The 27,598-nt window shown below is 47.2% G+C and overlaps 1 protein-coding gene across 3 annotated transcripts in view; it reads left to right on the forward strand.

Annotated features, from left to right (window-relative positions):
• SF3A2 (splicing factor 3a subunit 2) overlaps positions 1-27,598 on the forward strand; it is a 432,784-nt gene that overhangs the window by 246,312 nt on the left and 158,874 nt on the right. For all 3 annotated transcript variants that reach the window (XM_069649520.1, XM_069649521.1, XM_069649519.1), the window contains exon 7: positions 22,417-22,557. In XM_069649520.1, coding sequence (XP_069505621.1) covers positions 22,417-22,557 — 141 coding nt within the window. The remainder of the gene's footprint in view (positions 1-22,416; positions 22,558-27,598) is intronic.

A 27,598-nucleotide genomic window follows, 5' to 3' on the forward strand; every position in this document is an offset into this window, starting at 1 on the left:
GAAGTGTCCCACCCCCATGCAACATGTCATTGACCACGGTCAGCTGGCCGGCCCAGTAGTATGATTGCAGCCTGGGCAGTCCAATCCCTCCTTCCCATATGGACCTCTGGAGAGTGGAGAGAGCAATCCGCGGGTGTGCTCCTACCCATAGCAGCTTTCGGAGGATGCAGTCGAGCTTATGGAATTCTTGCTGCGGGATATATAGAGGGGCGTTTTGCAGGATGTACAAGAATTTGGGGAGGACAATCCTTTTGAATAGTGCAGCTCTACCCAACAATGTCAATGGCAAAGAGATCCAGTTGCGGGTATCTTCTGCGAATCTTGTTACGAGGGGGTCAAGGTCCAGGGATGTATAGTCTGCAAGTTGCTGCGTGATGCGTATCCCAAGATATTTGAACTGCTCCGTTTCGATCTGGTAGGGGCCGTTCATTAGACTAGCTGCTGGTACACCCCCTATGGGTAATAGGATGGATTTGGCACAGTTCACTCGTAGGCCGCTGAATGCCCCATATTGCTCCAGTATGCTCGTGATTCTGGAGCAGGAATTGGCTGGGTCCTTCAGATAGATGAGCAGGTCATCAGCATAGAGCGATACTCTGTCCTCCCAGGTTGCTGACCAGCGAAAGCCTTCCCAGGTTGATGTGTTTCTCAGGAGGATTGCCAGGGGTTCTATTGCGATCGCAAAAATCATGGCTGACAGTGGGCCGCCCTGCCTCGTGCCTCTCCCCAGCCCAAAGGGATCTGATTGCCATCCATTGATCCTGGTTCTGGCGATTGGACAGTTGTATAGTAGGCGTATCCAGCTCATAAATCTCCCTCCGAAACCCATACGGTGCATTATGTCCCAGATAGCCTCCCATCTCACTGAGTCGAAGGCCTTTTCGAAGTCAATTGCTAGTAAGGCTAGGGGGCCTTGTATGCTGTCGGCTCTTTCCAGGGCTGAATATAGTCTGTAAAGGTTCATGCGTGTTGATCTCTGTGGCATGAAGCCACACTGATCCGGGTGGATCAGAGGGGGGATGACCTGTTGGAGGCGATCTGCTAGTATTTTTGCCAGTATCTTTGTTTCACTGTTGATAAGTGAAATAGGCCTGTATGAACTGCATTTTTCAGGGGGTTTGTCCGGTTTGGGTATCGCTATTATTGTTGCTTCACGCAGGTCAGGTGAGAGAATGCCCTTTTCACGTGCATACTGGTACATCCTTAATAGGTGTGGGGCGATCACATTGGTCCCCACCTTCCGCCATAGCTCGATCGGGAAGCCATTGGGACCTGGGGATTTACCGGTTTGGAGACCGGATATGGCACTTCGGATCTCGTCCTCCGTGATGTCCCTCTCCAGTAGTTCCTGCTGCGCCGCATTTAAGGTAGGGATGACTATTTCCTCCATGATCGTGGCATCCATTTGGGTCCTGGGTGCCTTATAGAGTTCAGCGTAGTACTCTGCAAAGCCTTGTGTTATCTCCTGGTCCGTTACGCGGGTGTTTTGCTCTCCTGTTTCCAGCCGCCAGACATGGCTACGCCCCTGCTCTTTCCTTTCCAGCCATGCCAGCATCTTCCCGGCTTTGTCTCCCGTTTCATAGATTCTCGCTCGCATCACAGTATGTGCATGCCTTGCGTTATCCATTGCTGTATTTTGGAGCTTCTTTTGTGCTCGAAGCAGTGTGCGATTTGTGTCCGGTGTGTCTTCGCTTATGTGCATTTCCTCTGCCTGCTTCACTTGCTGTTCTGCTTCAAGTATTTTGCTAAGATGCTTTCTTTTTTTTGCAGTCCATGATATTAGCTCGCCCCTTAGCACTGACTTGTAGGCCTCCCACAGTGTCTCGGGGTTTGAAGCAGACTGTGTATTAAGCTCAAAATATGTGTTTGTGCTCTGCTGGAGTTTATCCACTAGCTCGTGGTCCCCCAAGTAGTAGTTATTTAGTCACCAGCTCGGCAGGGGAAGCGGCCTGGTTGTTGTAATTTTCAGTTCTAGCGGGGAGTGGTCAGATATGCCCCTAGGAAGCAGGTCTATTTCCTGTACCCTGTGTAAATCAGAGGCCGGGACAAAAAAATAGTCCAGCCTAGATAGGGAAGCATGTGCCCCTGAATGGAAAGAGTATTCCCTAGTGTCTGGGTGGAGTTCTCTCCATGTGTCGCATAGACCCAGTGCATTGGTGAATGTGGCGAGTCGGGTAGTTGCGTTGGAGTTCCTGTTGCCGAAGTGTGAGCGGTCTAAAGTTACGTTCATGACTTTGTTGAAGTCTCCACCCAGAACCATAAGGTTGGAGGTGTCGTTTGTGATCAGCGGGGCGATATCTGTGAGCAGTGGGTCGAGTAGGGTTGGTGGTGCGTAGATGGCTAACGATGCAATAGATTGGTCCCATAGCGTGCCCGTCACATATACGGATCTGCCACCAGTGTCCTGGCACACTGTGGTAAGTTGGAAAGGGAGGTTTTTATGTATCGGGACCATGACTCCCCTTGATCCCATTGTAAAGCCTGAGTGGAGTGTCAATTTATAGTTTGTGCGTTTAAACAGGGTGCATTCCGTGCCCGCAAGATGGGTCTCAGTCAGAAGCACTATGTCTGGTGCCTGTCTGTTAAGGAATTGCCGAACCAGGCGCCGCTTGACTGCGTTGCCGAGGCCATTGACATTCCACGTCATGAGCCGGAGTGTTCTGAGGGCGTTAGTGGTATTGTTATATGATGCCAGGTCTGCTTATAGAAGTGGATATATGTGTGCTGCTGCTGATGACGACGCATCGCGTCTTGCGAGCTTGTGCCCATAAATTATGATCGTACTGACTGGCCCTGATATGCTTCGTGTCTGACGTGTCCTGTGTTTACTTAAACTTAACAAACCCGCTACCCCCCACCCCATACTCCTCCCAACTAGAAGCATTGGTCGCCCGAACCTGAAAAACCACGGGCGACAACTGTACACCTTACATGCAATAAACTCAACTTGTGTACGTGTGTTAGTCCCTGGCGGTGTACGATCAGGGGTTAGCACCGCTAAGACTACTCTCTGATGTGTCTATGGGGGGGGGGGCCTCTAACGTGTGGCTGCGAGTCGTCCCCGTGGTCGCAATTTAGAAAGTGTATTGATTCGTATCAGCAGGTACGGTTTGTGATTTATGTTAGGGTAGTTCATTGTGTACTCACTGGCATAATGCTAGGCGTCGCCAGGAGTGGTGTCAGGGGTCATCCATCGCTGCCCTCCGGTAGGTCTTGTTCCGGGGGCAATCGGAGTGCATGTTGTTGGCCGGGGGGTGGTCTGTTACTTCCCCTGCTGGCTCAGGGAGTTGACCAGTCCCCCTCTATATGTTCCGCCCAGTGCCATGCTTCCTTCGGATCATTGAAGTGGACTGATGTGCCTTTGTGATAAATCTTAAGCTGTGCCTGGAAAAGTAGGCCATATTTGACCGCCAATGTTTGCAGGTGCTTTTTAAGTTGGTGAAAAGACTGCCTCGCTTTCTGCACCTCTCTCGTGTAGTCCGGAAAGAAGGCAATCCTTGAACCATTAAAGGTGATCGGGCCTTTAGTCCGTGCCAGTTGCAATAGGGCGTCTCGGTCCCTGTAATTTAAGAATCTCGCAATTACTGTGCTTGGTGGCGCCCTGGTGCCGGTCTACCTGTGGGTACTCTGTGTGCCCGTTCTATAGAGAAGAACTTGGAGAAGGAGCTCAAGTCATATGTCTGTTAGCCATTGTTCAAGGAAGAGCTCCATGCAGGCGCCTTCAGCTTTCTCAGGTATGCCAATTATACACACGTTATTGCGGCTTGAGCGGCCCTACCCGTCTTCAATTTGATTTTCCAGCAGTTTGAGTTTCGATGTGACGCTTCTGAGCTGGTGTTGCATGTCACATACTCCATCTTCTGTAGTCGAGATGCGCTGTTCAGCTTCGCCGGTATGCGCCGTCAGCTTTTGGAGATCATGTCTGAGGAGGCACACGTCCAGGCTTATCCCATCCATTTTCTGCTCCATTGACGTGCGGGAATCCGCTATGGCGGCCATGATATCCCTCAGAGAGATTGCGTTATCCGGTTGCCCTTCTTCCAGGGTGACTGGATGATAGTTGGGGACCTGTGTCGGAGGGATTGTATATTGCTCCATGTCGGGAGTTTCTTAGTTTTATCTTTCCCCATTCTCTCCGATGCGTCCCAAGGTCACTGCAGTAGTTTAGTGAGGTGCGTTGTGGCCACACATGCTTGATTCGATCGCACAATTGCTCCAGAGTACAGATGATCACAGGTGATGTTTGGCAGCTTCACAGGGCGGTCACTCGATGTCGGTGTTCCATGTACTGCAATTTGTGACCCCGTGGAGGGCAGGCATGTTCTTTATGTGAGCTGCGGGGCTGCTTACATTTCCAAAGGCTAGGGTAGCACGCTTTGCGGGGCAACACAGGGTTTTTTTGCCTGGCCAACCATGGCAGTTTTATGGTAGTTTCTTCTTCCCCTCTTTGCTTCTATTGACGGGCTGTTGGTGTGGGCAATGTTCGCACTGGGGTATGTCCCCGCGCCTGCCCAGTTTGGTTGGTTGAGTGACTGACTCCGTCGCCCGCAGCACTGACAAGGTAGCGGCGCATGAAACGGTTATTTTATTTATAGTTTGTAGGCAACCGTTACGAACGCGCTGTGCACTGGGCTCGGGGGGGGGGGGGGGGGGGAGTACGATCCTGCAGAGAGTGCCGCTGTGAAAGTGTTATGGCTGGAGCCGCAGTCCGCTCCGTTGCTACACTGCTTCCACCACAGGTACGTACTGTGTTCTCCCCAGGTCCGGTGGGGAGCTGCTGGTCTCTCCGGGCGTTTGCAGTCTACGGGGCTGGTTGGCTTGGTGCACATCGGGTGCGACGCAACTGCTGATTCTTTCTCTTCCTCGTCGCCTGCTAGTGCAACGAAGGCGCGTCTCCTCGCCATCCAACGGCAGCGTCTCCAGCGGTATGCTGTGGTGAGTTTCACTCGTCCGCGCAGTGGGCTGTGCTGGCTCGTGGTCTCCGAAGGCGGTCACTGGTTGTCGACACGCGCCGCCCCACACTTGACAATGCGTGCGGAGGGGCAGAAAGTCAAATTGCAGTCAGGTACGAGTCACTGGTTTCAGCGCCGTCCTCTCGCACCTCTCGAGGGGTGGTTGCAGCTCACTGTATGGCCCGGCCAGGGCCCAGGAGATACGCGGCAGCCATTTTGGTTGCAGCAGCCGTTTCAAAACGTGGCCTCAGGCCACAGTTGATGTTTCTCCTGCTCACATATGTGTTTTGTCCCCCAAATTCACCAGGATATAGAGCAGATCATCCGCTTTCCGTATGTTTGCTTATTCTTGCTCCATCTCGTCGAAATCAGGCAGGATGTTTCAGGATTATGTGGCGGCTCGCGGAGCGGTGCAGATTCACATCTGCATCATCTCGTAGCTGGCCGCAAGTCCTACATTCTGATTGTTTGAGTCTTTATTTGTTTGTGTGTACGCATCTATGGAGCCTAAAGTTTTATTTACTTTTTCTGGTTGTTTTTTACTAAGAAAAATGGTAATTTTTTTGGAAACTCAAGATCCTGATTGCATTTTTCAATGGAGTCATTTCGAAAACATGACAGTTCGGAACTAAGTTTGAGTATCTCAGAGTTAAGCAATTCAAATTTTTCTGTAAGACCTCGAAGTGTACCATCAGTGGATTCGAATAACTTGGCAAGTGACATAAGTGCTGTGTTCATGACATCCAGGGTTAAATTGGCGGGTTTAGAGATGTCAATCAAGTTAGGAGATGAAGCCTGTTGACCATCTTGAACCCTGCGGGGAGTTGGAGGGATAAATGAAATGTCAACTGCGGTACTGCCATTGGATCGCTGAAACAGATCAGGGGATTGTGAGAGATTCGACCTTTCTGAGCTGGCTGAAAAGGAAGAATTAGTCGAATCCAGATCAATTATGGCCTCTTCCGCATTTTCGTCTACAGGGATACCTATGTGCGGCGCTCCAGACAGTGCATTTCTCAGCAGCATACTATCAGACATGGACGCGGACAGTTTCATCATCCGTCATTAGAGGAAGATTAAATACAGCCTGAGCTGCAGAATCAACTGTTTGTGCATTACATTGAGTTTGGCCAGCGTCAATGGTGGAGGTTATCAAGGGTTCTTTACACAAAGGGATGCATGCCGATTCAGCATTTCTTAAAGCTCCAAAACCATATTTTCGGATGTCCACATTGTTCCCCTTTAGATCCTTTTTTTTTATTCAGCAATTTGGATTTATGTCGAGAGTTTCGCTGAAGTGGCGTTGAACACATAGTGGTTGCAACAATGTCTTTGCGGACGGGATGGGACTCGGACATAATTCTTTGCCTTGTATTATCCGGCATGCCCGTTGTCAGCCGGTAAAGACCAGTAGGACGTGTGGACATGGTTTCAAGCAGAGCCCAATGAGCGGCAACGTGGATTAACAATTAATGCTTGACTTACAAGGAAGAGAAATATAGAAAAATAAACACCCACCCCTAACAAGGAACCTTGTATGATTGTGTGCCGCGGTCCCGCGGAGCCCCGGACGCCGCGGCAAAGCAGGACTCCACGGGACTCGCTTGGGTGCGCGCAACCTCCTTCTTTTATCTGCCCGCCTCCAAAAGGTTACCAGATGGCCTAGATAAATATAAATAAACACAGTATAAGCTCAACTATTGAGACCAAGTACATTAGAAAGTATGCTTTCTGTGGGTTAGAGATCACCTGCTGGTAAATGTAGTGATAGATACAATAGTCCACAAAAGTCCATAGCAGCAGGAGCAGAGTAACGTGGCAAAGCGGGACTCCACGGGACTCGCTTGGGTGCGCGCGACCTCCTTTTATCTGCCCGCCTCCAAAAGGCTACCAGATGGCCTGCTGGTAAATGTAGTGATAGGTACAATAGTTCACAAAAGTCCGTAGCAGCAGGAGCAGAGTAACGCAGCAAAGCGGGACTCCACGGGAGTGTTGCCTATGTAAATCAGCTGTAGAAACTTCTCGGCATGTACTTGTGCGATCCTATCCAAATCATATGAGAAAGGATATGCTTCCTTGGTACCAAGTTTGGATTTTTATCATTACAGACCAGTTCTGGAAGTCGATATACTGTGGCGAATCCATTGTAATCATTGGTTTTAATGTTTGATATCTATGTGCTTAAGGTTTTTATTAATCAAATGCGCACACAAAACAAAAAACCTGTAAGAGACCAAGCACTGTCAAAGCCAGTAGGTTTCGAAGGGGGCCTTTAGGGAGCCAGGACAGCACATGCCAATGGGCCAGTTCAAAGTTCTGATGCACTCTTCTTAGAATAATGTTCAGTAGAACATCACTGAAGCTCAAGAGGAGCCACCTTGAAGAAGCACAAGCTGGGAAGCCAGTGCAGGCGAGTTGAGGTCAACTCAAAAGGGTTTATAATAGTACTCCCCAAGCTAGGAAGCACCACAAATGGCAAAAGGTAGATGTACCCCAAGCAGCACCATACCTGAGAATTGAAGAATTGGTTCCAGCTGGATGCCTTCCTGTTGCACTGTAGTAGACCCTTGTTCCTGGGCCTTGGTCGTGGTGACAAAAAGGAAGGACGTCTGTTGGGCTACTGCAGCAGCACTCAAGAGGGAGACTGCAGCAATGGATTCTCCTGGATTCAGCGGCCTTTGCTGGTTTTGGCGCCTTTTTCTCTGCGCCAAAGAACGAACAGCTCTGGTTGGAAGTTAGTTAATCCCTCGGTCCTAGACTCTGGTGAGGGGACTCTGTATGAAGATTTCCTGCTTCTGTATGGTCCTCTGGATGCCCACAAAGTTTTCGCACTTCCGAACACCGTACACTCTATGATGGTCAGGGGTCCCCGGGCATTGGGATTTGGTAGTCTTAGAAAGTCTCAGCAAGTCGTTGGTTGTGCCAAAATTAATCTTGTCTCAAGACTCGTTGGTCCCTCCAGCGCAAGGGAGGAAGTTGTCCCCTGCGGGTCTTCCCATTCAAACCGAAAACGGGGTCAGCACAGCTGCAGGGCTTTACCGGGTACTTTCGCGGTCCAGGGGAGTGCAGCTGGCGTCTCTTCACGTCTTCATCGGATATCGTCCTCCAGTGGTCGACTCTGCCTCTATTCCCAAAAACCTCCCCTTTTAAGCAATTTCTCATTCATTCACAGCCCTGGTCTGACAATCACCCAGCAGGGTGGCTGTCCTGCTGAACAGCCTGCTGGCCAATTGGTACTGGTTTCACTGAGTCACACCTAGAGACAAAGGACAGAGCTGTTTCAGGACCCTCCCTCACTTCCTGCCTTTCCAGACACGCTGAAGCCTGGGCGGGGCTTCCCGCAAAAGGCAACATGCACAAAGGAGTACAATCCAATTCAAACAGAGTAAAAGCCCAGAAATAACTGACAATAAATGGCAAAAAAGAAGACTGGGGCCATTTCGGGAAAATGCCCCCCCCCCTTGGGTGCTGTACTGCAGCTGAGGATTCAGCCTGTAGATGCATGGCACAAAGTAGTAAAAAAAGAAACCACTGCCACCGGCCATTCAATTGAGTTAGTGTAACAATGTTAAATGAGGAGTGGGATGAGGGAGTTATTATGTAAATCTCCCAGCACTCCACATAAGGTGGTGTGTGCTAGAGCCACAAAGGAACTGGTAAGTAAGACAGGGGTCATCTTACTGTTCTTGGGAACTGTAGTTCACCGAAGAAAATGTAGTTAGACATTAAGAGAAGTCCAAGGGACTTCTCAGTGGCACTACACAAAAGGTTCTGTGTGTCACCATGTGTTAGGCAGAGTTTGTATGCAGTACCCTTTGGGACCACTACACACAACTATGACTACAGGTGTAAGCAAACCAACCTTTGGTAAAAGTCTGTACTACAGTTTTGGTAGCGGAGCTGAGCAGCCAGGCTTATCTCAAGAGGGGACTGTGAGCAGTAATTATGTTACACAGAGGTCTACAATCACAAGTGTTAAAATAAACTCATTACATTAAGGTTTCTTTGATAAATACTTATTCATTTGTTTATCTGTCAGTTATAAAAGATTCATAAGAAGGAGGCAATTATATAACACAAATATACTTCAATACTATTTCAGAATACATTTCAAGAGGAGTAAAAGGCAAAGGTTATTAGAACATGAAAGGTTACAATTATTCTTCAAAAAAGGTAGCAGGCACTCCTCCAGGAACAAGGCATGATAACCTGTTCTGAGGTGAGTTTGCTGCACATGCTTTTTGCTCACTTTACCTTTCACAGGTAATATCTATTTGCATATCAGGCTTTGTCCCGCCCACCTTGGCAGTCCAGCACCGAAATGCTATGGCAATTCCTCTCTGAACAAGAGTACCACCAGCAACCCCATACACGTGTTTCAGCCTTGTTGGGCATCATCAGTGAGGTGAAGCTGTGCCTCTCTGAGCACAGTGTGCAGGGAGTCCACGTCTGGTTGCCTCTGGGGGCAGGTTATCATGCCATGTTCTTCCTGGAGAGGAGCACCTGCTAACTTTTTTAAAATAGTTACAATTATTCTTACAGTGTAGATATTTTGAGTTCACCAGAAGAGTCCATTCAATTCAATAGGCTAGGCCAAAGTCAATGGGCTAAAGTCTTGGATCAGTCAAAGCGGTTCTGGTAGTTGAACGGAAAAGTCTCTGCACAAGTTCTTAGAAGTAGTTTGTAAAAAGAAGAATCTTATGTTGGGTCACAAGCTGTTTAGGCCTGCGAGTTGCGACAAGCACTCTCACTGCGAGAGGCAAAAGTGCTTGTCTGATTTCACAGTACCTTACAATGAAGAAAAGATGCAGCTGATGATTTTTGTTTCTGGGAGTTCCTGCAGGTCTCTCTGTTCCTGGGCCTCAGTCGTGGGGACAAGGGGGAGGACGTCGGGGGACTCCTGCACTGGGACTGGTCAAAAAGTGGCAACTGGCAAACTTCGATTCCGGTAGCTGTAAGTAAAGCACACAAACTGGTCTCCCTATCCCTGGTTATTCGGTTTCCTGCAGCACTCCGAGGATAATACAACCAGCTCTGAGATTGGTATCCAGGTGGCTTGTTGAGTTGATTGATCCCACCAACTCAAAGGGAGAAGTCGTCCTTGCAGGGCTTCTCTGTCGAGATGAACTTGACGATTCGGACCTGCAGCAGGGCTTCACCTGGCAAACCAACGGTCCAGGAGTTGCAGCAGCCGTCCTCTTCCACTCGTCTTCGGTTCGCTCGTTCCAGTGGTCGACTCTGCCTTCCAAGCCAAGAGACTCTCCTTTTATTCAGTTCTCTCCCATTCATTCCAGCATAGCTGCCACTCACACAGTCAGCCAGTCAATCACCACAGGGTGCATTTGGGTCTCCTAGGAGACTAAGCAGAGTTTCAGGCACCTCACTCACTTCCCGCCCACCCCAGACACTCTGGTGCCAGAGGCGGTCTTCACTCCTGAAGCCCGCCAAAGGCAATGGAACAAAGGGACCAAACTAGGTTTGGCGAGCATAGATAAACTCTAGAAGGACCTTTCCAAAAAGAAACGGCGAAAAAAAAGACCAGGACCTGCTTTTAAAGAGGGGGCTCAGATGCCATCTTGAAAAACATGGCTCCCGCGATGTAACGTTACCGCAGCTACAAATAGTTCACGGTCGGGGAAAAATCATAGTAGTTCGTTGTAAATCCACTGCCACCAGCCAATTTGAGCAGGGGTAGCATTTGACTACCACATGTGTATCTAGACACAGGGGATACTAAGTAACCCCTCCAGCACTCTATTGTAAGATAGGGTGTGCAGGGTCTAGGAATTTAAGACTAGTAAAGTCAGTTTCACTTTACCTATTCTGGGTAAACAGTGGGTTATCCCAGAGAAGGTATTTAAACCTTGGGAAAGCCTGAAAGGCTTCACTGTGCCACTGTACTGAGGGTGCTGTGTGACACAAATGAAAAGATGCATATGGAGTTGTTTACACTCCATAACCAAAGAAAACGCAAGAGTAAAGCACACATCAAAATACATGAGAGAGTGGGGGGAAAGGCGCACACTCTCTCCAGGTAAATAAATCAAGACCTCAAAATCCAGCAAAGTTGCTGGGGGTCTCTAAGGTGAAGGGAATTAGCACATCTTTTGGAATTCTCCCGAACACCATGAAAAAAACAGATGCCTATGGATTTTACCAGACTCCATTAAACGGTAAGAAACCAAAAATCCTAGCCGGAAAAGCACAAGGGAGTGGTGGGAAAAGGTCCCACACACTCAACAGTTAAAAACTAAAAAGCCCTGAGTCCAGGAGAGCTGGTGGGTCTCTATGGATAAAGGGCAATGGCACAGAAATGAAAATGCTCCCTAATGGTTATTACTTACCTTAGTTGCTGGTTGCTCCTTTAAAAAGTACATAAATTGCTTTGGTTACTCTGAATAGTGTCCCACGTTCTGAAAAGTAATAAGTGTTGGTACTCTTATCATTGTTTAACTGAATGAGTGTAGAAGCTTACCAATAGGGGTTACCTACTTCAGCTAACATTGTGTTCTACTTAAAGTGTAACCAGGTTTTGCTTTCTGTGGTCTGGTTTATACAGATCTAAAACAGTCCTTGAGTTAATACTCTTCTTTGGAGTAGCTTGAAGCCCCTCTTAAAAGTATATGGTTCCTTACTTACCATGAATAGCCGCTCGCTACTCTTCTAAACTTGTAACACAGGATTGTGCCTCCACTGGAACTGCTTAGAGCATTCCAAAATAGTCATAGGGTCAATTACATGCCTTGAAATACATTGTGTCTTTCTTAAAGTGTACTTGGGTTTTGCTTTCCTTGAATTGCTTAATGCTTTCTGTTCATACTTTATCATGGATTAGTTTAATGCCCCTTCAGAAAGTCTGAGTTGATTTACTATCTCTGAACTTTCTAAAATGTAGTGTTGCAAGGAGTATATGTCTAACAGGGTTGGTTTGAGTGTCACTGCATGACTGACTGGGTTAACTACCCTTGAAATACTGATTCTATCGTAAAAGTAAAGTATATCTAACCTGGTCTTATTCCACAAGAATATATTACTATCTTGAATGTATAATCTTAGGTTTGACTTGCTTCTTGCTCCTCTAAATAAGATTATAGGTTGGTTTGCATACCTTAGGTATAGGAACTAAATTACACTGACCACCTTAGATGGAACAGACCCACCCCTACCCGGCGTTCATTTCAAGTCAAGTCTCGGAATCTGAAACCCTGCTTATCACCAAAGGCCTCAAAACTTCAAGATGCCAAGTAGACATTTGCACAGCAACAGTGATTAAGAACTGTGCCCCAGCTTTGACACCCTTCATCAGCTCTCTGATCAATGCCTCTTTCACTTCCTGCAAAGTCCCCTCCAACCTTAAGGATGCTTGGGTTCTCCCCTTGCTAAAAAAACCTTCCCTAGACCAGATACCCCCACCGACTATCACCCAATCACCACCGCCCCGTTTCTACTCCAAATACTGGACAAGAGTGGCTTATTATCAAATCCAGTCGTTCTTGAAGCCAACCACCTCCTGGGCCTAGGGCAATCAGGGTTTAGACAAGGGCAGAGTACAGAATCTGCACTTCGGGACCTAAAAAAACAGATGGATGAGGCCAAGGATTCTGGCCTCCTACTCTTGCTACAGTTTTCAGCAGCCTTTGACCTAGTAGACCATTGCATACTTCGGCATCTTGCTTCAGCAGCACACTTAAGCCACTACCTGGATCTCCTCCTTCCTGTCTGATATAAGTCATTTACAACGCGCCTGTACACGTGTTTCTAGGCGCGACAAGACCAGGGAGGGTACGGAGGGAGGACAAGACAAACAATCTTACTGGGTCTTGTGCCGTTCAGATCGTGTAAGTGTAGTAACGCAAAGTGCAGGGGAAGGGAACAGGGTAAGTGCAATTGGGAGGGTAGGGGAAAGGGCAATCAGGGCAGCATTGCTCTGAGTAGGTGCGGCCTCCTTGCACTTACCCAGTGCAGCTCTGGGTAAGTGCAAGGAGGCGGGGGACCATAGAGGTTACAGTTACAGCCCCTAGTGCGTGACAGGCACAGACGCAGTGCAGGGGAGACTGGTCAGAGGAGCCCGGTACCCAGTGACACTCTGAGGGTAACCAAGCAATCAGTCGGCACAGCTGACAGGTAGATTAGCTGGGGAGGAAGGGAGAGAAAGCAGAGGAGAAAATGAAGGTCTTCAGCGGCTTCCGGAACTTGAGTTGGTCCGGCTCAAATTTGAGAGGGGCAGGCTGTTCCGATCTAGCAGATCTTTCAGGGTTTTCTGCGACTCAGTTCCACCTAAACCGAACCAAGGTTTGTGTGTCTCTCCAACACTACAATATCTTCACAAAACCACGATTTGACATCCTAGAGGACCTGGAGATCTGCAACACAAACTTTGCGGACGACACGCAAATACTCGAACCTCTCTCAGGCAACTACACTGCTGACATCATTGCCCTGAACTCTATCACACGATTGAAGCCTGGATGGCTTATACATTTTATGCCTCAAAGATGAAAAAAAAACAAAATCCTTGTGACAGGCTCACAGACTGCCCTCAACAAACTTGACCCCCAACTACAAAGCCTTTACCATTGACAGAATATCAATACCGGTATCCATTGTGGTCAAAATTCTAGGTGTGTACCTAGATGCCACCTTGTCTCTAAACAGACAAGACAAGGCCATTGCCTCGTCTGCAGCATATGCCACAAAACTGATTCATGCTTGCAGGCCGTTCTTGTCTTGGAACAGCTGTCTCATGATTATGAGGGTGCTCATAAGGTCAAGACTGGATTATTGCAGCACCCTATTTGCAGGCAATTCTACCAGAAATCTCAAACTAGAGATCATTCAAAATGACGCTTTCAGAGCTGCTCTGAATATTCCTAGGCGTGAACCTATTTCAATAGCCTAACAAAATGCTCTTTGGCTACCTATTTAGCAGTGCATCTTGTTCAAAACACTGGCTATCGCGCATACATTCATAACCAACACTGCACCCAGATACCGTTCTAAAAAAATACTAATGGCCCAATCAGCTAGACCGACACTGTCATTCTATACCAACCGCCCGATTACCCCATGGTACAGAATGAAATGAGCTTCCCTGCCATTGCCACAGAACACTGGAACACCCTGCCACACAGACTCGGAGCGGAACATTCATACTTGGTCTTCACAAACACATCAAGACATTGTTGTTCACCCTGGACGCCCTACCTGCAGAAGCCCTTCGCCAAGACCATCGCGCCCCTTTTGACTTTTGTCCACTCTCTCCCTATTTAGTGCTGTTCTGTTGTTCCTTATGTCTCTGTGATGTAGTGTACTGTTTTTATACTCATGTAACCAGTGCCCTGATGCCTAAGGGTTTGACGGGCTCTTCAAAAGTTAAATGATTGTGTTTATATGATGATCTAGTACTCCCCAATAATAGCTTATTGCATTCTGAATGTCTAATAGGTTTGACTGACCTTGAACTGTTGATTGCTATTCTTAATAAGGTTATACTTAAGGTTGTATCCCTGAAGTATTGATTTGCTTTTTAGAATTTTGGCTATATGATAGGTTATAGTATTTATTTCCCTAAGATTTATCTGGGCCTAATTGTATTTAAATAAATCATTTATTAACTTTCTTTATTGGCATTTTGGTTAACAAAACAACACATATACTCGAACATACCGTTCGAGTGGAAAATAGAAGAACAATAAAAACGTTGCAAACCAGTCACATGTGCCATTCGGCATCTTCCCCTTCCGGTACCCCCCTAGCCCCTGCCCCACATCGTCCTCTCATCTGGCTGACAGGTGTCGCCTGGTCGGAAGGTCCAATACATGCAAGTACAGTGTTGTGGGTCTTTATTCTGGTATGAGGTCTTGACTGTTTGTCTGGGAATGAGCCTGTGAGTCCGCCTGATCCACGGATGATATTAAGTAAGCGACATATGGTCCCCAGATGTCCGGCGGTCGTGCATGGAGAGGTAGTGTTTTTATATAGCTGGTTTCTGTGTCTTGGCAGTATGTTATGTCTTTTAACCAGCGTTGTAAGTTTGGTGGTGGGCCCCTCCCACCACCAAACTTACCCTGCATGCAACCCTTCTTCTGGCAAGGATCAACAAAAGGTCTGCTAATTTCCGGGTAATGGCTGGGAGGTCTCTGGTCAATCCCAACATTGTCAGCTTCAGGTCAAGGGGCAACACCACGTCGATTATTGCAGATGTTTTTTCTAAGACTGCATTCCAGAATGTAGTGACTGCGGGGCAGCTCCATGCCAGGTGTAAAATGTCAGCTTCTGGGTGTTTGCATCGGCTGCATTCAGCTGAGACCGATTTTTGCAGGGAATGGAGTTTTGCTGGTGTGTGGTATAATTGATGCAGGTAGTTAAAGTGAGTTTGCTTAAATTTGTTGTTGATCGCCACTCTTTGGGTAAGATTAAGTATATAGTTCCACTCATCTTCAGTAAGCTCGCTGTTAGCGAATTTTCCCATCTTATTTTGGCTTTTTTGTTATACGAGTCTGAAGTTGATAGTAACGATTTATAGACGCCCTTCGCCTTGGGCTTGAATCGTGTTGTCTAAGAGTGGCCACAATGGGGGTTGCTGCGCAAATGTAGGAAAGAAGGCTTGTAGTGCGTGCCTTGTCTTGAAGTAGATTAATGTATCTAGTGCATTGTTGCCGCCCATGGCCTTCGCCTGTTGTAGTGAGAGAAATTTTCCTTCTGGGAATAGGTCGTGCATCGATTGGATGTGTAGTTTTTCTGTCCATTGTTGGTAGACCTTTTCCTCTGTGATTGGGATTCCCGGGATGAACTTCGCAGGTAAGAGTGGGGAGTATCTGGTCTGTATTGCTCCTGCTTTTGCCATTTTCTTCCAGATGGAGAGTGTCGCATACACCACGTTCAGCGGTGTTCGGGGTGTTGGGATCGTGCCCAGGATGACAGCTCGCAGTAAGTGTGGGGTTGCTAAAGCCCTTTCAATTTGGACATGTGGCCTGACAGTCTTTGGTGTACCAGTGGCTAAGAAATTGAGCCTGTGCAGCCCAGTAGTAGTGTTCCATGTCTGGCAGAGCCAGACCTCCCCATCTCACTGGAAGGGTTAGGATGTTGTAAGCTACCCTTGCCACCCTTCCCGCCCAGATTAGGTCAAGATTCATGCTCTTGATGCGTCGCAGGAATCTCTGCATCAGAATCGGCTGGATATTTGTGAAGAGATACAATAATTTGGGCAGGATGACCATTTTAACAAGTGACACTCTCCGCCAGAGTGTGAGCGGGAGTGATTTCCATCTGTTTATTTTGTGTTGTAGTGTGTCGTTGACTTTTTCATAGTTGTCGCGTGGGATGTTCCCGCTGGATCTTGACATAAAGATGCTCAGGTACACGACTCTCGTGTGCTGCCTCCGGAAGCCGAACTCGTCATCAAACTCTTTAGTTGAGGCGGTTAGGGGGAATATTTTTGATTTGTAGTTACTAATTTTCAGTCCCGAGTAGTGACCAAATTTTAGTACAGTGCGCATCACTGGGTTTAGGTTTTCACTGGGTTCTCGGAGGAAGAGTGCGACATCATCAGCGTAGAGCGATATGATCAGCTTGTGGGGGCCAAAGGTCAGGCCTCGGTGGATGTGTTGTAGTCTGAGGTCTGACGCAAGGGGTTCCATCAGCAAGGCTTACAGGGCCGACAGCGGGCACCCCTGCCGTGTTCCTCTACGTAGGTGTATACTCGTCGAGTGGTTGGCTCCCAGGAGAATATTAGACGTGGGGGCTTTGTATAGTATGGAGACTAGTTTTATAAATCTTTTGCCCAGGCGTTCGAGGATTGCATAGAGGAAGGGCCATTCGACTGAGTCGAATGCCTTTTCTGCATCTAGTAGTATTGCGGCCGCTTGTTCTCGGTCAAGGGCTTCGATTACTCCGAACATTCTCCTTATTCCAAAGGTGGTGTTCCTTCCAGGGATGAAACCTGCTTGGTCTGCTGGGACCAGGGCGGGCATTAGTGGAATAAGACGTTTGGTTAATATTTTGGCCAGGATTTTGTTGTCAAGGTTTATTAGTGATATTGGTCTATATGATGCGCACTCGTCTTTGGGTTTGTCCAGTTTATGAAGGAGAATTATGTTGGCCATGTACAGAGTAGATGGTAGTTGTTCATTTTCTAGAGCTTCATCATACACTTGTAGTAGTAATGGGGCTAGGAGGTTTGCAAACTGCTTATTGAATTCTCCTGTTAGCCCATCTCGGCCTGGTGCGTTTGTAGCGGGTAGTTCTTTGATCACCTCGAGGATTTCTTCAAGGGTAATGGGTGCATTAAGTGGTTCCAGAAGTCCTGCATCCACCCAGTACAGCTCAATTGAATCTAAGTAGTGCTTCAGTTCCAGGGGATCCACTGTGAAGTATGAGTTATACAGTTTCTGGTAGTATTGCCGGAATGTTTCAACGATCTCTTTGGACTCGTAGACGGGTCTTCCCGCGTGGTCCTTGATCGATTCAACCGCTGTGGAGTTCCTATCTGCAGCTACAAGCCTGGCTAAGACTGAGCCAGGCTTTTGCCCCTCCATATTGTCGGATTCGGTAGTTAGCCATGAATTTAATTTCCCTCTTGGCGGCTGCCCTGAATGTTCCCAATTCTTTTTTTACTTTTGCATGTGTTTGAGGGTCATCTGCAAGAGTGAGTGAATGTTCAAGATCCTTGAGCCGTGTTTCACTTGAGTCTAGCTCTCTCCGTATTAGCTTAAGAATACCATTTTCTTTAGTTAAGCAGACCCCCCTTGTGAAGCACTTTAGAGTCTCCCAAAGCATTCCTACCGAGGCTACCGATCCTTGATTGGTTTCTATGAAGGATGTTCGTTCTTCCAATAGTTAATTCCCGAAAACTTGATCTTGTAACGCTCTAGGCTTGAATTTCCATTGTGGTCTGGCATTGGTTGCTTGAGTCGGAATGTATTTCAGGGTCACAGCTGAGTGATCAGAGGGACCTGGGTAGAATTTGGCAATCTCCCCATTGTGAGCGAGCATCGTTTGACACCAGTAGATGGTCCAGTCTCGAGCTTGATTTATGGACCAAGGAATAGAAAGTATAGTCACGAGTGTCTTGATGTTTTTCTCTCCATATATCTGTGAGGTGATACGCTCTACATATTTCTTTAACTTGCTGACTGGCTTTGGAGCATGGGTGTCCGCTGTTGTGCGATTTTTGTCTTTGTTGGGGCAAGAGGTGTTAAGATCACCTCCCCATATGATTGTAGACCGACTTCCTGTTTCTAGATGCGTTGTTACCCAGTCAAAACTGTTGGTGCCATCGACATTGGGTCCATATGAGTTTACAAGGAGTATTTCTACTCCGTTGACCATTCCATGCACTAGTATAGATCTTCCTTCTGAGTCTTTCTGTGTTGAGATGAGTTTGAAGTGTCGTTTTACTAATTAGGATCGCTACCCCTCTAGCATAGGACGAGAAGGATGCAAAGTACCTTTGGCACCCCCAGTCTTTGGCCCAGTGATTTTCAGAGGTGGGTTGCAAGTGCGTTTCTTGGATTAGGGCTATGTCCACTTTGTGGCGGTGCAGGTATTGCGTCATCTGCCGCACTTTAGCTGGTCGTTTGCCGCCTTTGATATTCCACGTAGCTACTTTGAACTTATATTTGTTGTGAGTTTATGTTTACTGGATTTAAGGCAGGCTCTCCAGCTCCTAGCCCCGTGGTATCGGCCAGGTTTCTGATTTGAGAGTCTGTGAGGAGGCGTGGGGGGGGGTCCCGTGCGGTCCAGCATGGCCAAGGTCAGAGCACATGAAAGGTGGTGGGCTTCTCTTGGCTTGACATCCAACAACATACAACTGGATCCCTCCCAACACACAAGCAACCCCCAACTTGCTCGTTTCTACCCCCCCATTAACCTGGTGAATGTTACCTTTTGCTGTGCAAGGGGCCCTGAGAGCCTCCCAAGGTGCGTGGCCCAAGTTCAGTTCGTGTTTTCCATTGGGAGTGTCAGCGGATGCTTGAGGTTTTACATTTTCTGTTGGTTATCTATGGTGGATTTCTTTGGGATCTGTCTCTGGGGTCGTGGTTGGTTAGCTGATAGGCTGCATCCAGCTTGATCAAGGTATGAGTTAGCTTCTTCGGCCGTTTGGAAGAACTGGAGTCTTCCATTATGTTGTATCCTTAGCCATGCCGGAAAGAGCATTGAGTATGTTATTTGGTTGTCTGTGAGCCTTTGCTTAGTACTCGTGAAGGATCTTCTTTGAGCTTGTACTGTGGGCGAGACTTCTGGGTAGAAGTGAATCTGATCCACATCGAGTTGCAGGTTCCCCTTTTCTCTAGTGAGGCGAAGTATTGTGTCGCGATCCCGGTAGTTGAGCAGCTTCGCAATGATTGGGTGAGCCGGGGTTCCGGAATGGATTTTTTCGTTGGAATCCTGTGCGCTCTTTCTATTACGAACATGCTTGAGAACGCTTCGGATCCGAAAAGTTTGATGCACATTTCTTCTACGCATTCTTCCATTTTTGCCTGCGGCTGGTGTTCTCTCACTCCAGCGATCCCAATATTGTTTCTCCTTGATCGGCCCTCCAAATCTTCATTCCGTGCATTCGCCAATTTCATTTGTGCCTCTATCGATGTCACTCTGGCCATCATGCTCGCTGCGCCATCGTCTAAGCCAAATACACGTTGTTCTACCTCTTGCAGGCACTCAGTATGGTTATCCAGCCTGTGTTGAAGCTGGTCGACTTTAGAGGAGAGGCCGTCCATTTTGTTAAGGTTCCCTATTCCGGTTTTGAGGTCGAGAAGGAGCTCTCTGTCTGTGAATTGGGAGCTGTCTTCTTCTTGGTTTATATCGCTTGACGAGGGGTCTTGTTCGTTGATCAATCTGGGTGTTTTAGGAGCTGAGCCCATCTCGAAGTTCAGTTTCCTTTGAGATTTGTCCGTTTTCCCCATTTTCTTTTTTAACATAGGTGGCTGGACTCGTGAGCTAGCTAGTGCTTTGGGCGAGGGTTAGTGTTTATTCTCGAAGTAGTGCTTGATCTCTCGCCACGCTTTGGATTATGTGTATCTATCCAGATTTACTCTGTTGGGCTTGTCGGTCGCTAATCTTGCCTCGTTTCAGCGTGTCGACTGCAAGGGTCAGTAGCCTTGCAGTGTTTTGTGCCAGTGAATTGGAGGCTTTTCTGCGCTTGTCTCCTGTATCTCGCTCAGGGAAACGTTTTTTAACGATAGGAGGCTCTTGCTGGATGTGGTGTTGAGGGTGGACAAGGGGATCTCTTGGATGGTTCCGGAGGTCAGTGTCGCTGGTTATAACGGCCAGGGAGGTGTTGTTTTAATGTTCGCTGAGTGGGTGCGTGTAAGCGAGAGACTCGGTGCGGGTAGGATGTTGCGCGCTTGTCTAGTTTGTCTTGCTGGTTTGCATGCGCTGTACCTGGGTTCCGGGGATTGCTTTGCGGTAGAAGAAGCCGCTGCGTTATTCTGCCCGCTGGTGCCTGGAGAATGTTCTTGGTATGCCAGGACTTTGACTGCAGCTCCAAGGGCCGGGGGAGGGGGGCGGCGCCTCCTCCGCGCCTCTCCTGCCACGAGAGGCTGCGGATTCCGGCCCGATAGTGGGGTCTGCGAACCACGCCCGTTGTAAGAAGCCCTTGTTTGATCGTGGGGTCTATCTCCCCGCAGTACAGGCGTGTTCAGTCTCGTGCATGCCCAGAGGGGAGGCCCGGTCGTCAGGCGCCGCTCCTGTTATTTTTTTTCTCTGATGTCGCGTTGGCGGAGGCCAGGCCGCGCGGACCACATTGGCCCGCAAAGGGGCTGCCGGGTGTTTCGTCGGAAGACTAGGCCTCGTTCACTGTGGAGGTCGTTTTCGGCGCCCGGGTCCTCTCGGTCTGTTTTTTCTTCGTGCTTGCTAGTCTTTCTCCTTTGATGTATGAAATACCATTGATGGGTGCGGTAGTCCCACAGAATCAGTAGGATTTTACAGGATTCATTCAGGGCCGCGCTGGAGCTCAGAGTTGCGGCCATCTTGGTCAGCTCTCTAGGGCCCTCTGTTTTTACAATACATAGTGTTTCAGTGTTTCTTTGGACCATAGGTATGCTCCATTATCTTTGTATTGAGCTACAACCCTCTCACCCTCATAAGCTGAGCCTGTCTGCTCTGTCTATGCTACGAAATGCTCTCGGTTGGCAAGAGTGAATTTATGTACTGCCTCAAATGTATGATTTTATGAAGCCTTTAGTTGGACTTTAGAAAAAAGAGAACAAATCCACCAGGAACTTTGTGGGAATCTTTCTTGACCTGCCGAGACTCTATCCATCGCCTATCCCTATCACATGAGATGAGGGCTGAGAATAGGAAGAAAAGTCTACTGTCGCGACATCCATCCTTCAACCAAGTTTGAAAAAGGCGCCAACAAGCCAGAACCAAGAAGATCCGTTACTGGGGGTCTGTCTGCACGAGAGGCGTCGCCAGATCCACCAAGTCCCCTTCTGTCACCAAGTCCAAGAAACCTGTAACCAGGCCTGCTGTCGCCTCTTCACTGGAATTGTCCTACAGCAAAGGGTTATTAATTTTAAGGTACTGTCCTGCTCCCTATATAACTTCCCTGGAGCTTTGCTTGCTGATCCTGTATTAGTGGGGGCTGTAGATGGCTGTATCGCGCACCTTTCCGTGGCTCCCATAGAAAGACATTGGAGTGGACAGCCCAGTGTACTCTCTCGTGCCTAAGACACTGGTCCTTGAGGCAACTTCCCAAGGAAAGCCCTTGACTTGAAAAACCAAACTTTACCTGTCTGCAAACTCAGAAGAGATCCAGTTGAACTCTGCACTTTTGAACTTCAACACTGTATCCTACCTAACCTGCTGAACTCCTACGCTCTAAGTTATAATGAGTTATCATAAGTTGAGAAAGTTTACATATATGTTTTAGATGGTTTTACTAAGAGATTTGTTACTGTTTAAGTTATTTTTAAAGTTATTACACCTATAGTCTATTACTTAAACTTGCAATTGTGTTCATGTTACAGTGTGGTAGTACTTGCTTACCTTGCAAATATTTAAGTGTGCCTTATTGTATATATGAAATTACATTGTTTTAATATAACTAATTGTATTAGTGTTTTATTGAATACGTGTATGCACAAAGTGCTTTGTACCTTCCTACAGCCCTCCTCACCCCATAGACTAATCCTGGCTGCTCAGCCATTCTTCCAAACCTTTGTGTGGTTCAGGCCAAACCTAAGAGTTGGAACCTTGTACATCCAAGGTGGGCGTTTCTAAGTTCTGTCACAACTTGTGTAAAACTCCCTAACAGTTATCTCTTAAATACGTCACATTTTGTCTGTTCATGTTTAGTGCCCTCATGCATTTTTCTACTACAAAGCAAAGCCATGTTCGAGCAGAAATCTGTGTGCGCGTGTGTGGTTAATGGTAGCCTATGCATTGTGTTAATTTTATTTTCCAGGTATTGCACTTCGTTCAGGTCACAGTCAATGTATTTTTGTTTGTTTTGCTGTAGATAGATTATCCTGAAATCTCTGACAGTGTCATCCCAAGGCATCGATTCATGTCTGCATATGAACAAAGGATTGAGCCCCCGGACAGACGCTGGCAGTACCTCCTAATGGCAGCAGAACCTTATGAAACAATTGCTTTCAAGGTATATTGTAACACACATTGTTGAGGAAATCTTTCTTGGGTGCTGTCATCGGTGGCGGGTGGGGTGCGGTGTGGGGGGGGGGGCGGTCTTTAGGCATGCCTTCCTTATTTATGTACCAAGGCTTCCTTCAAGCTTCAACATGCTCTGTGGTGCTGCGGCAGGGAATTTCCAATGAGAGAATGTACACACGCTATGTATTGGTATAAAAATATATTATCTTTTAGAAGAAAAGGCAAGCAATAAAAACACTTCACGTATAAAAGTAAACATCATTAAAATAAATGCAACACTGAAACTATTTCTACTTACCTGTTACATAGGGCTCTTAGAAGTGAATACAAAGTGCTAGATTTGAGTTTCCACTTCTAGGAAACAAAGTGCTTTTCCTATATAGACCAGAAAAGAATTTGGGAAGTGGCCAAAGAGACCAGTTGTGTGGATGCGGGAAGCCTTTTGCTGGTTAAGCTAGTGTTGGGAAAGATTTTCTTTTTGCTGCTTTCTCCTATAAACATCTGTGGATTCCGAAACATTGTAAGCCTTGCATATCCTTTCTGCCTGCGCCCTGCTGCCCCTGGGTATGGTGCGCCATATAAATAAACAAACAAACAAACCCCCCCACCCCCAAACATTTTGCTATGGTTTGTATCCTGCCCTGACTTTTGGAAGGTGAGTAAAGCCCCTTTTCCTCTCATTTACCTTGCTTAGCTCATGTATTTTGTGGGTAGTAACCAGACCCCATGGCTATCAGTGCGAGGGGATCATGTCCACATTACGAAATTCCTTGTTTTTAAGTTACACCCATCAACTTAGTGATGTGCGACAGAGGTGCTTCGTATTTTTTTTTTCTTCTATTTTACGAACACCTCCGTTACTTGCATAATGTGTTCAAGATGTGCTGGTGGCAATGAATATTTGTGTACCTTGTGTGATGAATCCCAAGATGTCGTCAATTCTCCCTGAGGAGGAGCTCCTTCCCGTGAGGCCAGGGAGGTGAGGCTGCTACCCGATAGTCCCTGAGTGGGTGCTACTGAGCGGGAGGATTTCAAGGGGAGAGTGTTGGGGAGAATTCTCAGAAATGTGCTAATTCCCTCCACCTTAGGGACCCCCAGCAACTTTGCTGGATTTTGAGGACTTGATTTTTTTTTTTTTTTACCTGGAGAGAGTGACACCTTTTTTCCCACTCTCTCTTGTATTTTAATTTGATTTTTTTTAACACTGTTTGTTTATTTATAGGGCGCCAGAAAACCCTTGGGTAGCTGGGCGCACAGAATAACAAGAATGCTTAGAACTTGGTTACAGGTTGCATATTACAGGTTGTTGGTAACATAAATTGTATACAATAATTACATTATGTACATTCTTTACATGTAAGGGTGGAAAGGTAACACATTATATACAGTAAATACATTATGTACATTTTACATGTAAGAGTGGAGGGGTATGTGTGTCATCAGGTCACAATGCTCAGGGTCACCGGTTTCAGAGGTCATTGCGTCAAAGCCAGGTGCGGGTATGGTGCCTGAAGCTGTTGTTTGGCTGGTCCCTTCTGAGTTCAACTGGTAGGGCGTTCCAGTACTGGGCTGCTTGCACAGGGAAGCTATTACCTCCTGTTTTTTTAGGTCAGAATCTAGGGGTTTGGAGGCAGAAAGAGTTGGCTGTTCTGGTTGGTCGTGCAGTGGTTGTTCTTATTATTCTATCCCTAAGGTATGGGTGGGGGGGGGCTGCATTGTTCAGACATTTAAATGTTAGTGTGACAATTTTGAAGGTGATCCTATCGCTAATTTTTAGCCAGTTGTATTTTCTCCGCACATTCGAAATGTGCTCTCTAGCTGGGAGGTTCAGGGCCGTTCTGAGCGCGTTGTTTTGTAGGGTTTGAACTTTATTGATGTATTTATTTGTGCCTGCATAAAGTGCATTGCAGTAATCCAGTTTTGAGAGGGTTAGTGCATTGGCTAGGATAATGCAGCTAGCTGGTGAGAGGAAGGGTCTGCATGCTTTAATAAATTTACCGGTATAGGCTGTGGATGAGGCCAGGGAGTTCACTTGTTTCCTTAGGGACAAAGTGGAGTCCAAATAGAAACCGAGGGTTTTCACCTCTTTGGCGACGTGGATTATATTGCCATCGATATTGAAGGAGCTGTAGTTGGAATCAAGTTTTTTTAGGTTGTTGGGTGAGCCTAGAATGAGGATCTGTTTTTCATCATTCAGGCAGAGGCCATCCATGCCTGAATGAGGGTGTACATTTTGTTTACTAAAGCTGTATCCGTAGTGAAATTGCCCGAAAGGGGGATGAGGATCTGCGTGTCGTCTGCATAATTTGTGTAGGTGACACCCAGTCTGTCCAATTTGTCGAATAGAGGTTTAGTAAAGATATTATACATCGTTGGCGAGACACAAGAGCTCTGTGGGACTCCACATGTTGTCTGGATAGGGTCTGCAGAGTCTAAGGTGGATAAGACTCTCATCCTTCTGTTGTCGAGAAAGGATTGAATCCAGGCTATGGCTTCACTTGAGAAGTGGGTGGCTGACGCTAGGTGTTTGCAGAGTACTGCGTGGTCCACTAGGTCAAAAGCCGCCGACAGATCAAGGATGAGTAGCATAGCTGTGTTTCCTTTTTCATTGAGCTCGTCAATTTGGGCTTTGAGATCTATAAGGGCGGTCTCAGTGCTGTGTTGCGGTCGGAAGCCCGATTGACGAGTGCCGAGGAGTTGGTAGGTCTCTAGGTATTTTTGGATTTGGAGATGGGCCACTCTGTCAGTTATCTTCAGGAGGAAAGGGACAGTAGTGATGGGCCTATAGTTGGTGGGGATGGGGGGGGTCTAAGGTTTGTTTTCTAAGCAGGGGGAGAACCCAGGACTCTTAAGATACTTGGGACGGTGCTAGGTGAGAAGGAGGCATTGATGAGTTTAGTGACGAAGGGGGCAGGGTCTCTAGCGGCATCCTTGATTATCTGGGCTGGGCAGTAATCGCCTTTGCAATTGGATGGTTTTAGCGAGGCAATGATTTTTTCAGTTTCATGTGTGTAAACTTTCTTTTGGTTGTGGAGTCTGACAAACTCCATAGGCATCATTTTTTACTGTTTCACACTGCACCTTCAGTGCAGTGACACAGGGAAGTCTTTCAGATTTTCCAAATGTTTAAATACCTTCTCTTGGATAAACTGCTGTTTCCAAGAGCAGTAAAGTGAAATTGACTTTAATTACATTTGTAACTTTCTAGACCCAGCACACCATCTTACAATAGGGTGCTGGAGGGGTTACTTAGTATCCCCTTTGTCTAGCTTCTCATGTCACATTTTTATGCTACCCTTTCCTCACTGAATGGCTGGTGGCAGTGGTTTACTTTTAACTACCGTGGTGTGCATATACCGCAGGCTGCGTTTGCAGCTGCAGTAAAGCACCCAAGGGTGCCATTTTTGTCAAAATGACCCCAGTCTTCTTTTTTCGCCATTTCTTTGTGGAAAGGTCCTTCTAGAGATTTACTGTGTGCCAAACCAGGTTTGGACCCTTTGTTTGCTTTGCCTTTGGCGGGATTCACGAGTGAAGCCCGCCTCTGTCTTCAGGGTTTCTGGGGTGGGCAGGAAGTGAGGGAGGTGTCCGAAAAAATGTGCTTAGTCTCCTAGGAGACCCAAAAGCACTCTAGAGATTGACCGGGTGACTGACAGCTAGGCTGGAATGAATGGGAGAGAACTGAACAAAAGGCAAGACTTTTGGCTTGGAAGGCAGTCGACCACTGGACGAAGGCACCAAAGAACTTTGCAATTCCTGGACCGTTCGTTCGCCCAGTGAAGCCTTGCTGCTGTGCTGCATCTCCAAATTCGTATTGACAGAGAAGCCCCTGCAAGGACGACTTCTCCCCTTGAGTTGGTGGGACCAATGAACTCCCAAGTAAGCCACCTGGACATCCTCTCAAAGCTGGTAGCATGTCCAGAGTTGCTGCTGGAAACCGTATAGCTAGGGAGAGGAACACCAGATGGTGTGTGTTACTTTTAAGTTGTCAAAGAGCTCCAGGTAGATCCTCCGGACTCCCAGAAAGCAGGACTGACGGAGCCTGAGCCCCCTCAACAGAGTGCGGGACCCCAGAAGCAAGAAAAGTCCATCTCAACAGCCAGAAACAGCAATGTTGCTATTTGCTATAGTCGCAAGGAGCTGAAACGCCGAACAGCCACTGAAAGTGAAGTTTGCCTGTTGCAAGTCCAGTGCAGTGCCCGATGTCCTCCCTCTTGTCCCCACGACTGAGGCCCATGAGCAGTGAGATCTGCAGAGCTGCACAGGAACAGGAGTCATCTGCTGCATCTTTTCTTCATTTTAAAGGTACTGTACAAAGTCTAAGAGAACTTGCCTCTTGCTGTAGAGTTGCTTGCATGTTCTACTACTCGCACGTCAAACAGCTTGTGGCCCTGCATGATTCATCTTTTTCTTCAAAGACTTCTAAAACATTGTGCAAAGACTTTTCTACTTGCACTCAAAGAAGTGCCTCAGCTCATATAGACTGCTGCCTATTGACTTTGGCTTAGCCTGTTTCACTGAATGACTCTTAATGGGGGATCTGAAAGTATTTTCCTGCTTAAGAATAATTGTGGTATCTTGTTGACTTGATAGTGAACCAATTCTGTATTCCAACAGTAATACATTAATGTCAACAGCAGCCTAGCTATTGAAGTCACCTGTGGGTGTAGGTCTCTGCTGTATGCCATCCCAAATGGGCATTTATTGATAAGAGAATATATAGTTTTGAAGTATATTTGTGGGGTGTTTTAAAGTGCTCCCTTCTGAAGAAGGCTTACATTAACTGACTGGTAAATAAATTAATAATTGTTTTATCAAGAAGCCCTGTGTGTTTGCTTGAATACTTGTCACTGTGAATCTCTGTGTAACTCCCCTACAGCTCACATTGACCCCTCTTGAGATAAGACTGGCTACTCGTCCACACTACCAACTAGTAGTACAGACTTTTACCAAAGGTTCGGTTGCTATTGCCAGGAGGTCAAGGTTGTTGTAGTGAACCCTAAGGGTACTGCATACAATCTTGCCTAACACTG

Source organism: Ambystoma mexicanum, chromosome 1p, assembly GCF_040938575.1.
Source record: "Ambystoma mexicanum isolate Mex_15411 chromosome 1p, UKY_AmexF1_1, whole genome shotgun sequence".
Taxonomy (NCBI): Eukaryota; Metazoa; Chordata; class Amphibia; order Caudata; family Ambystomatidae; genus Ambystoma; species Ambystoma mexicanum.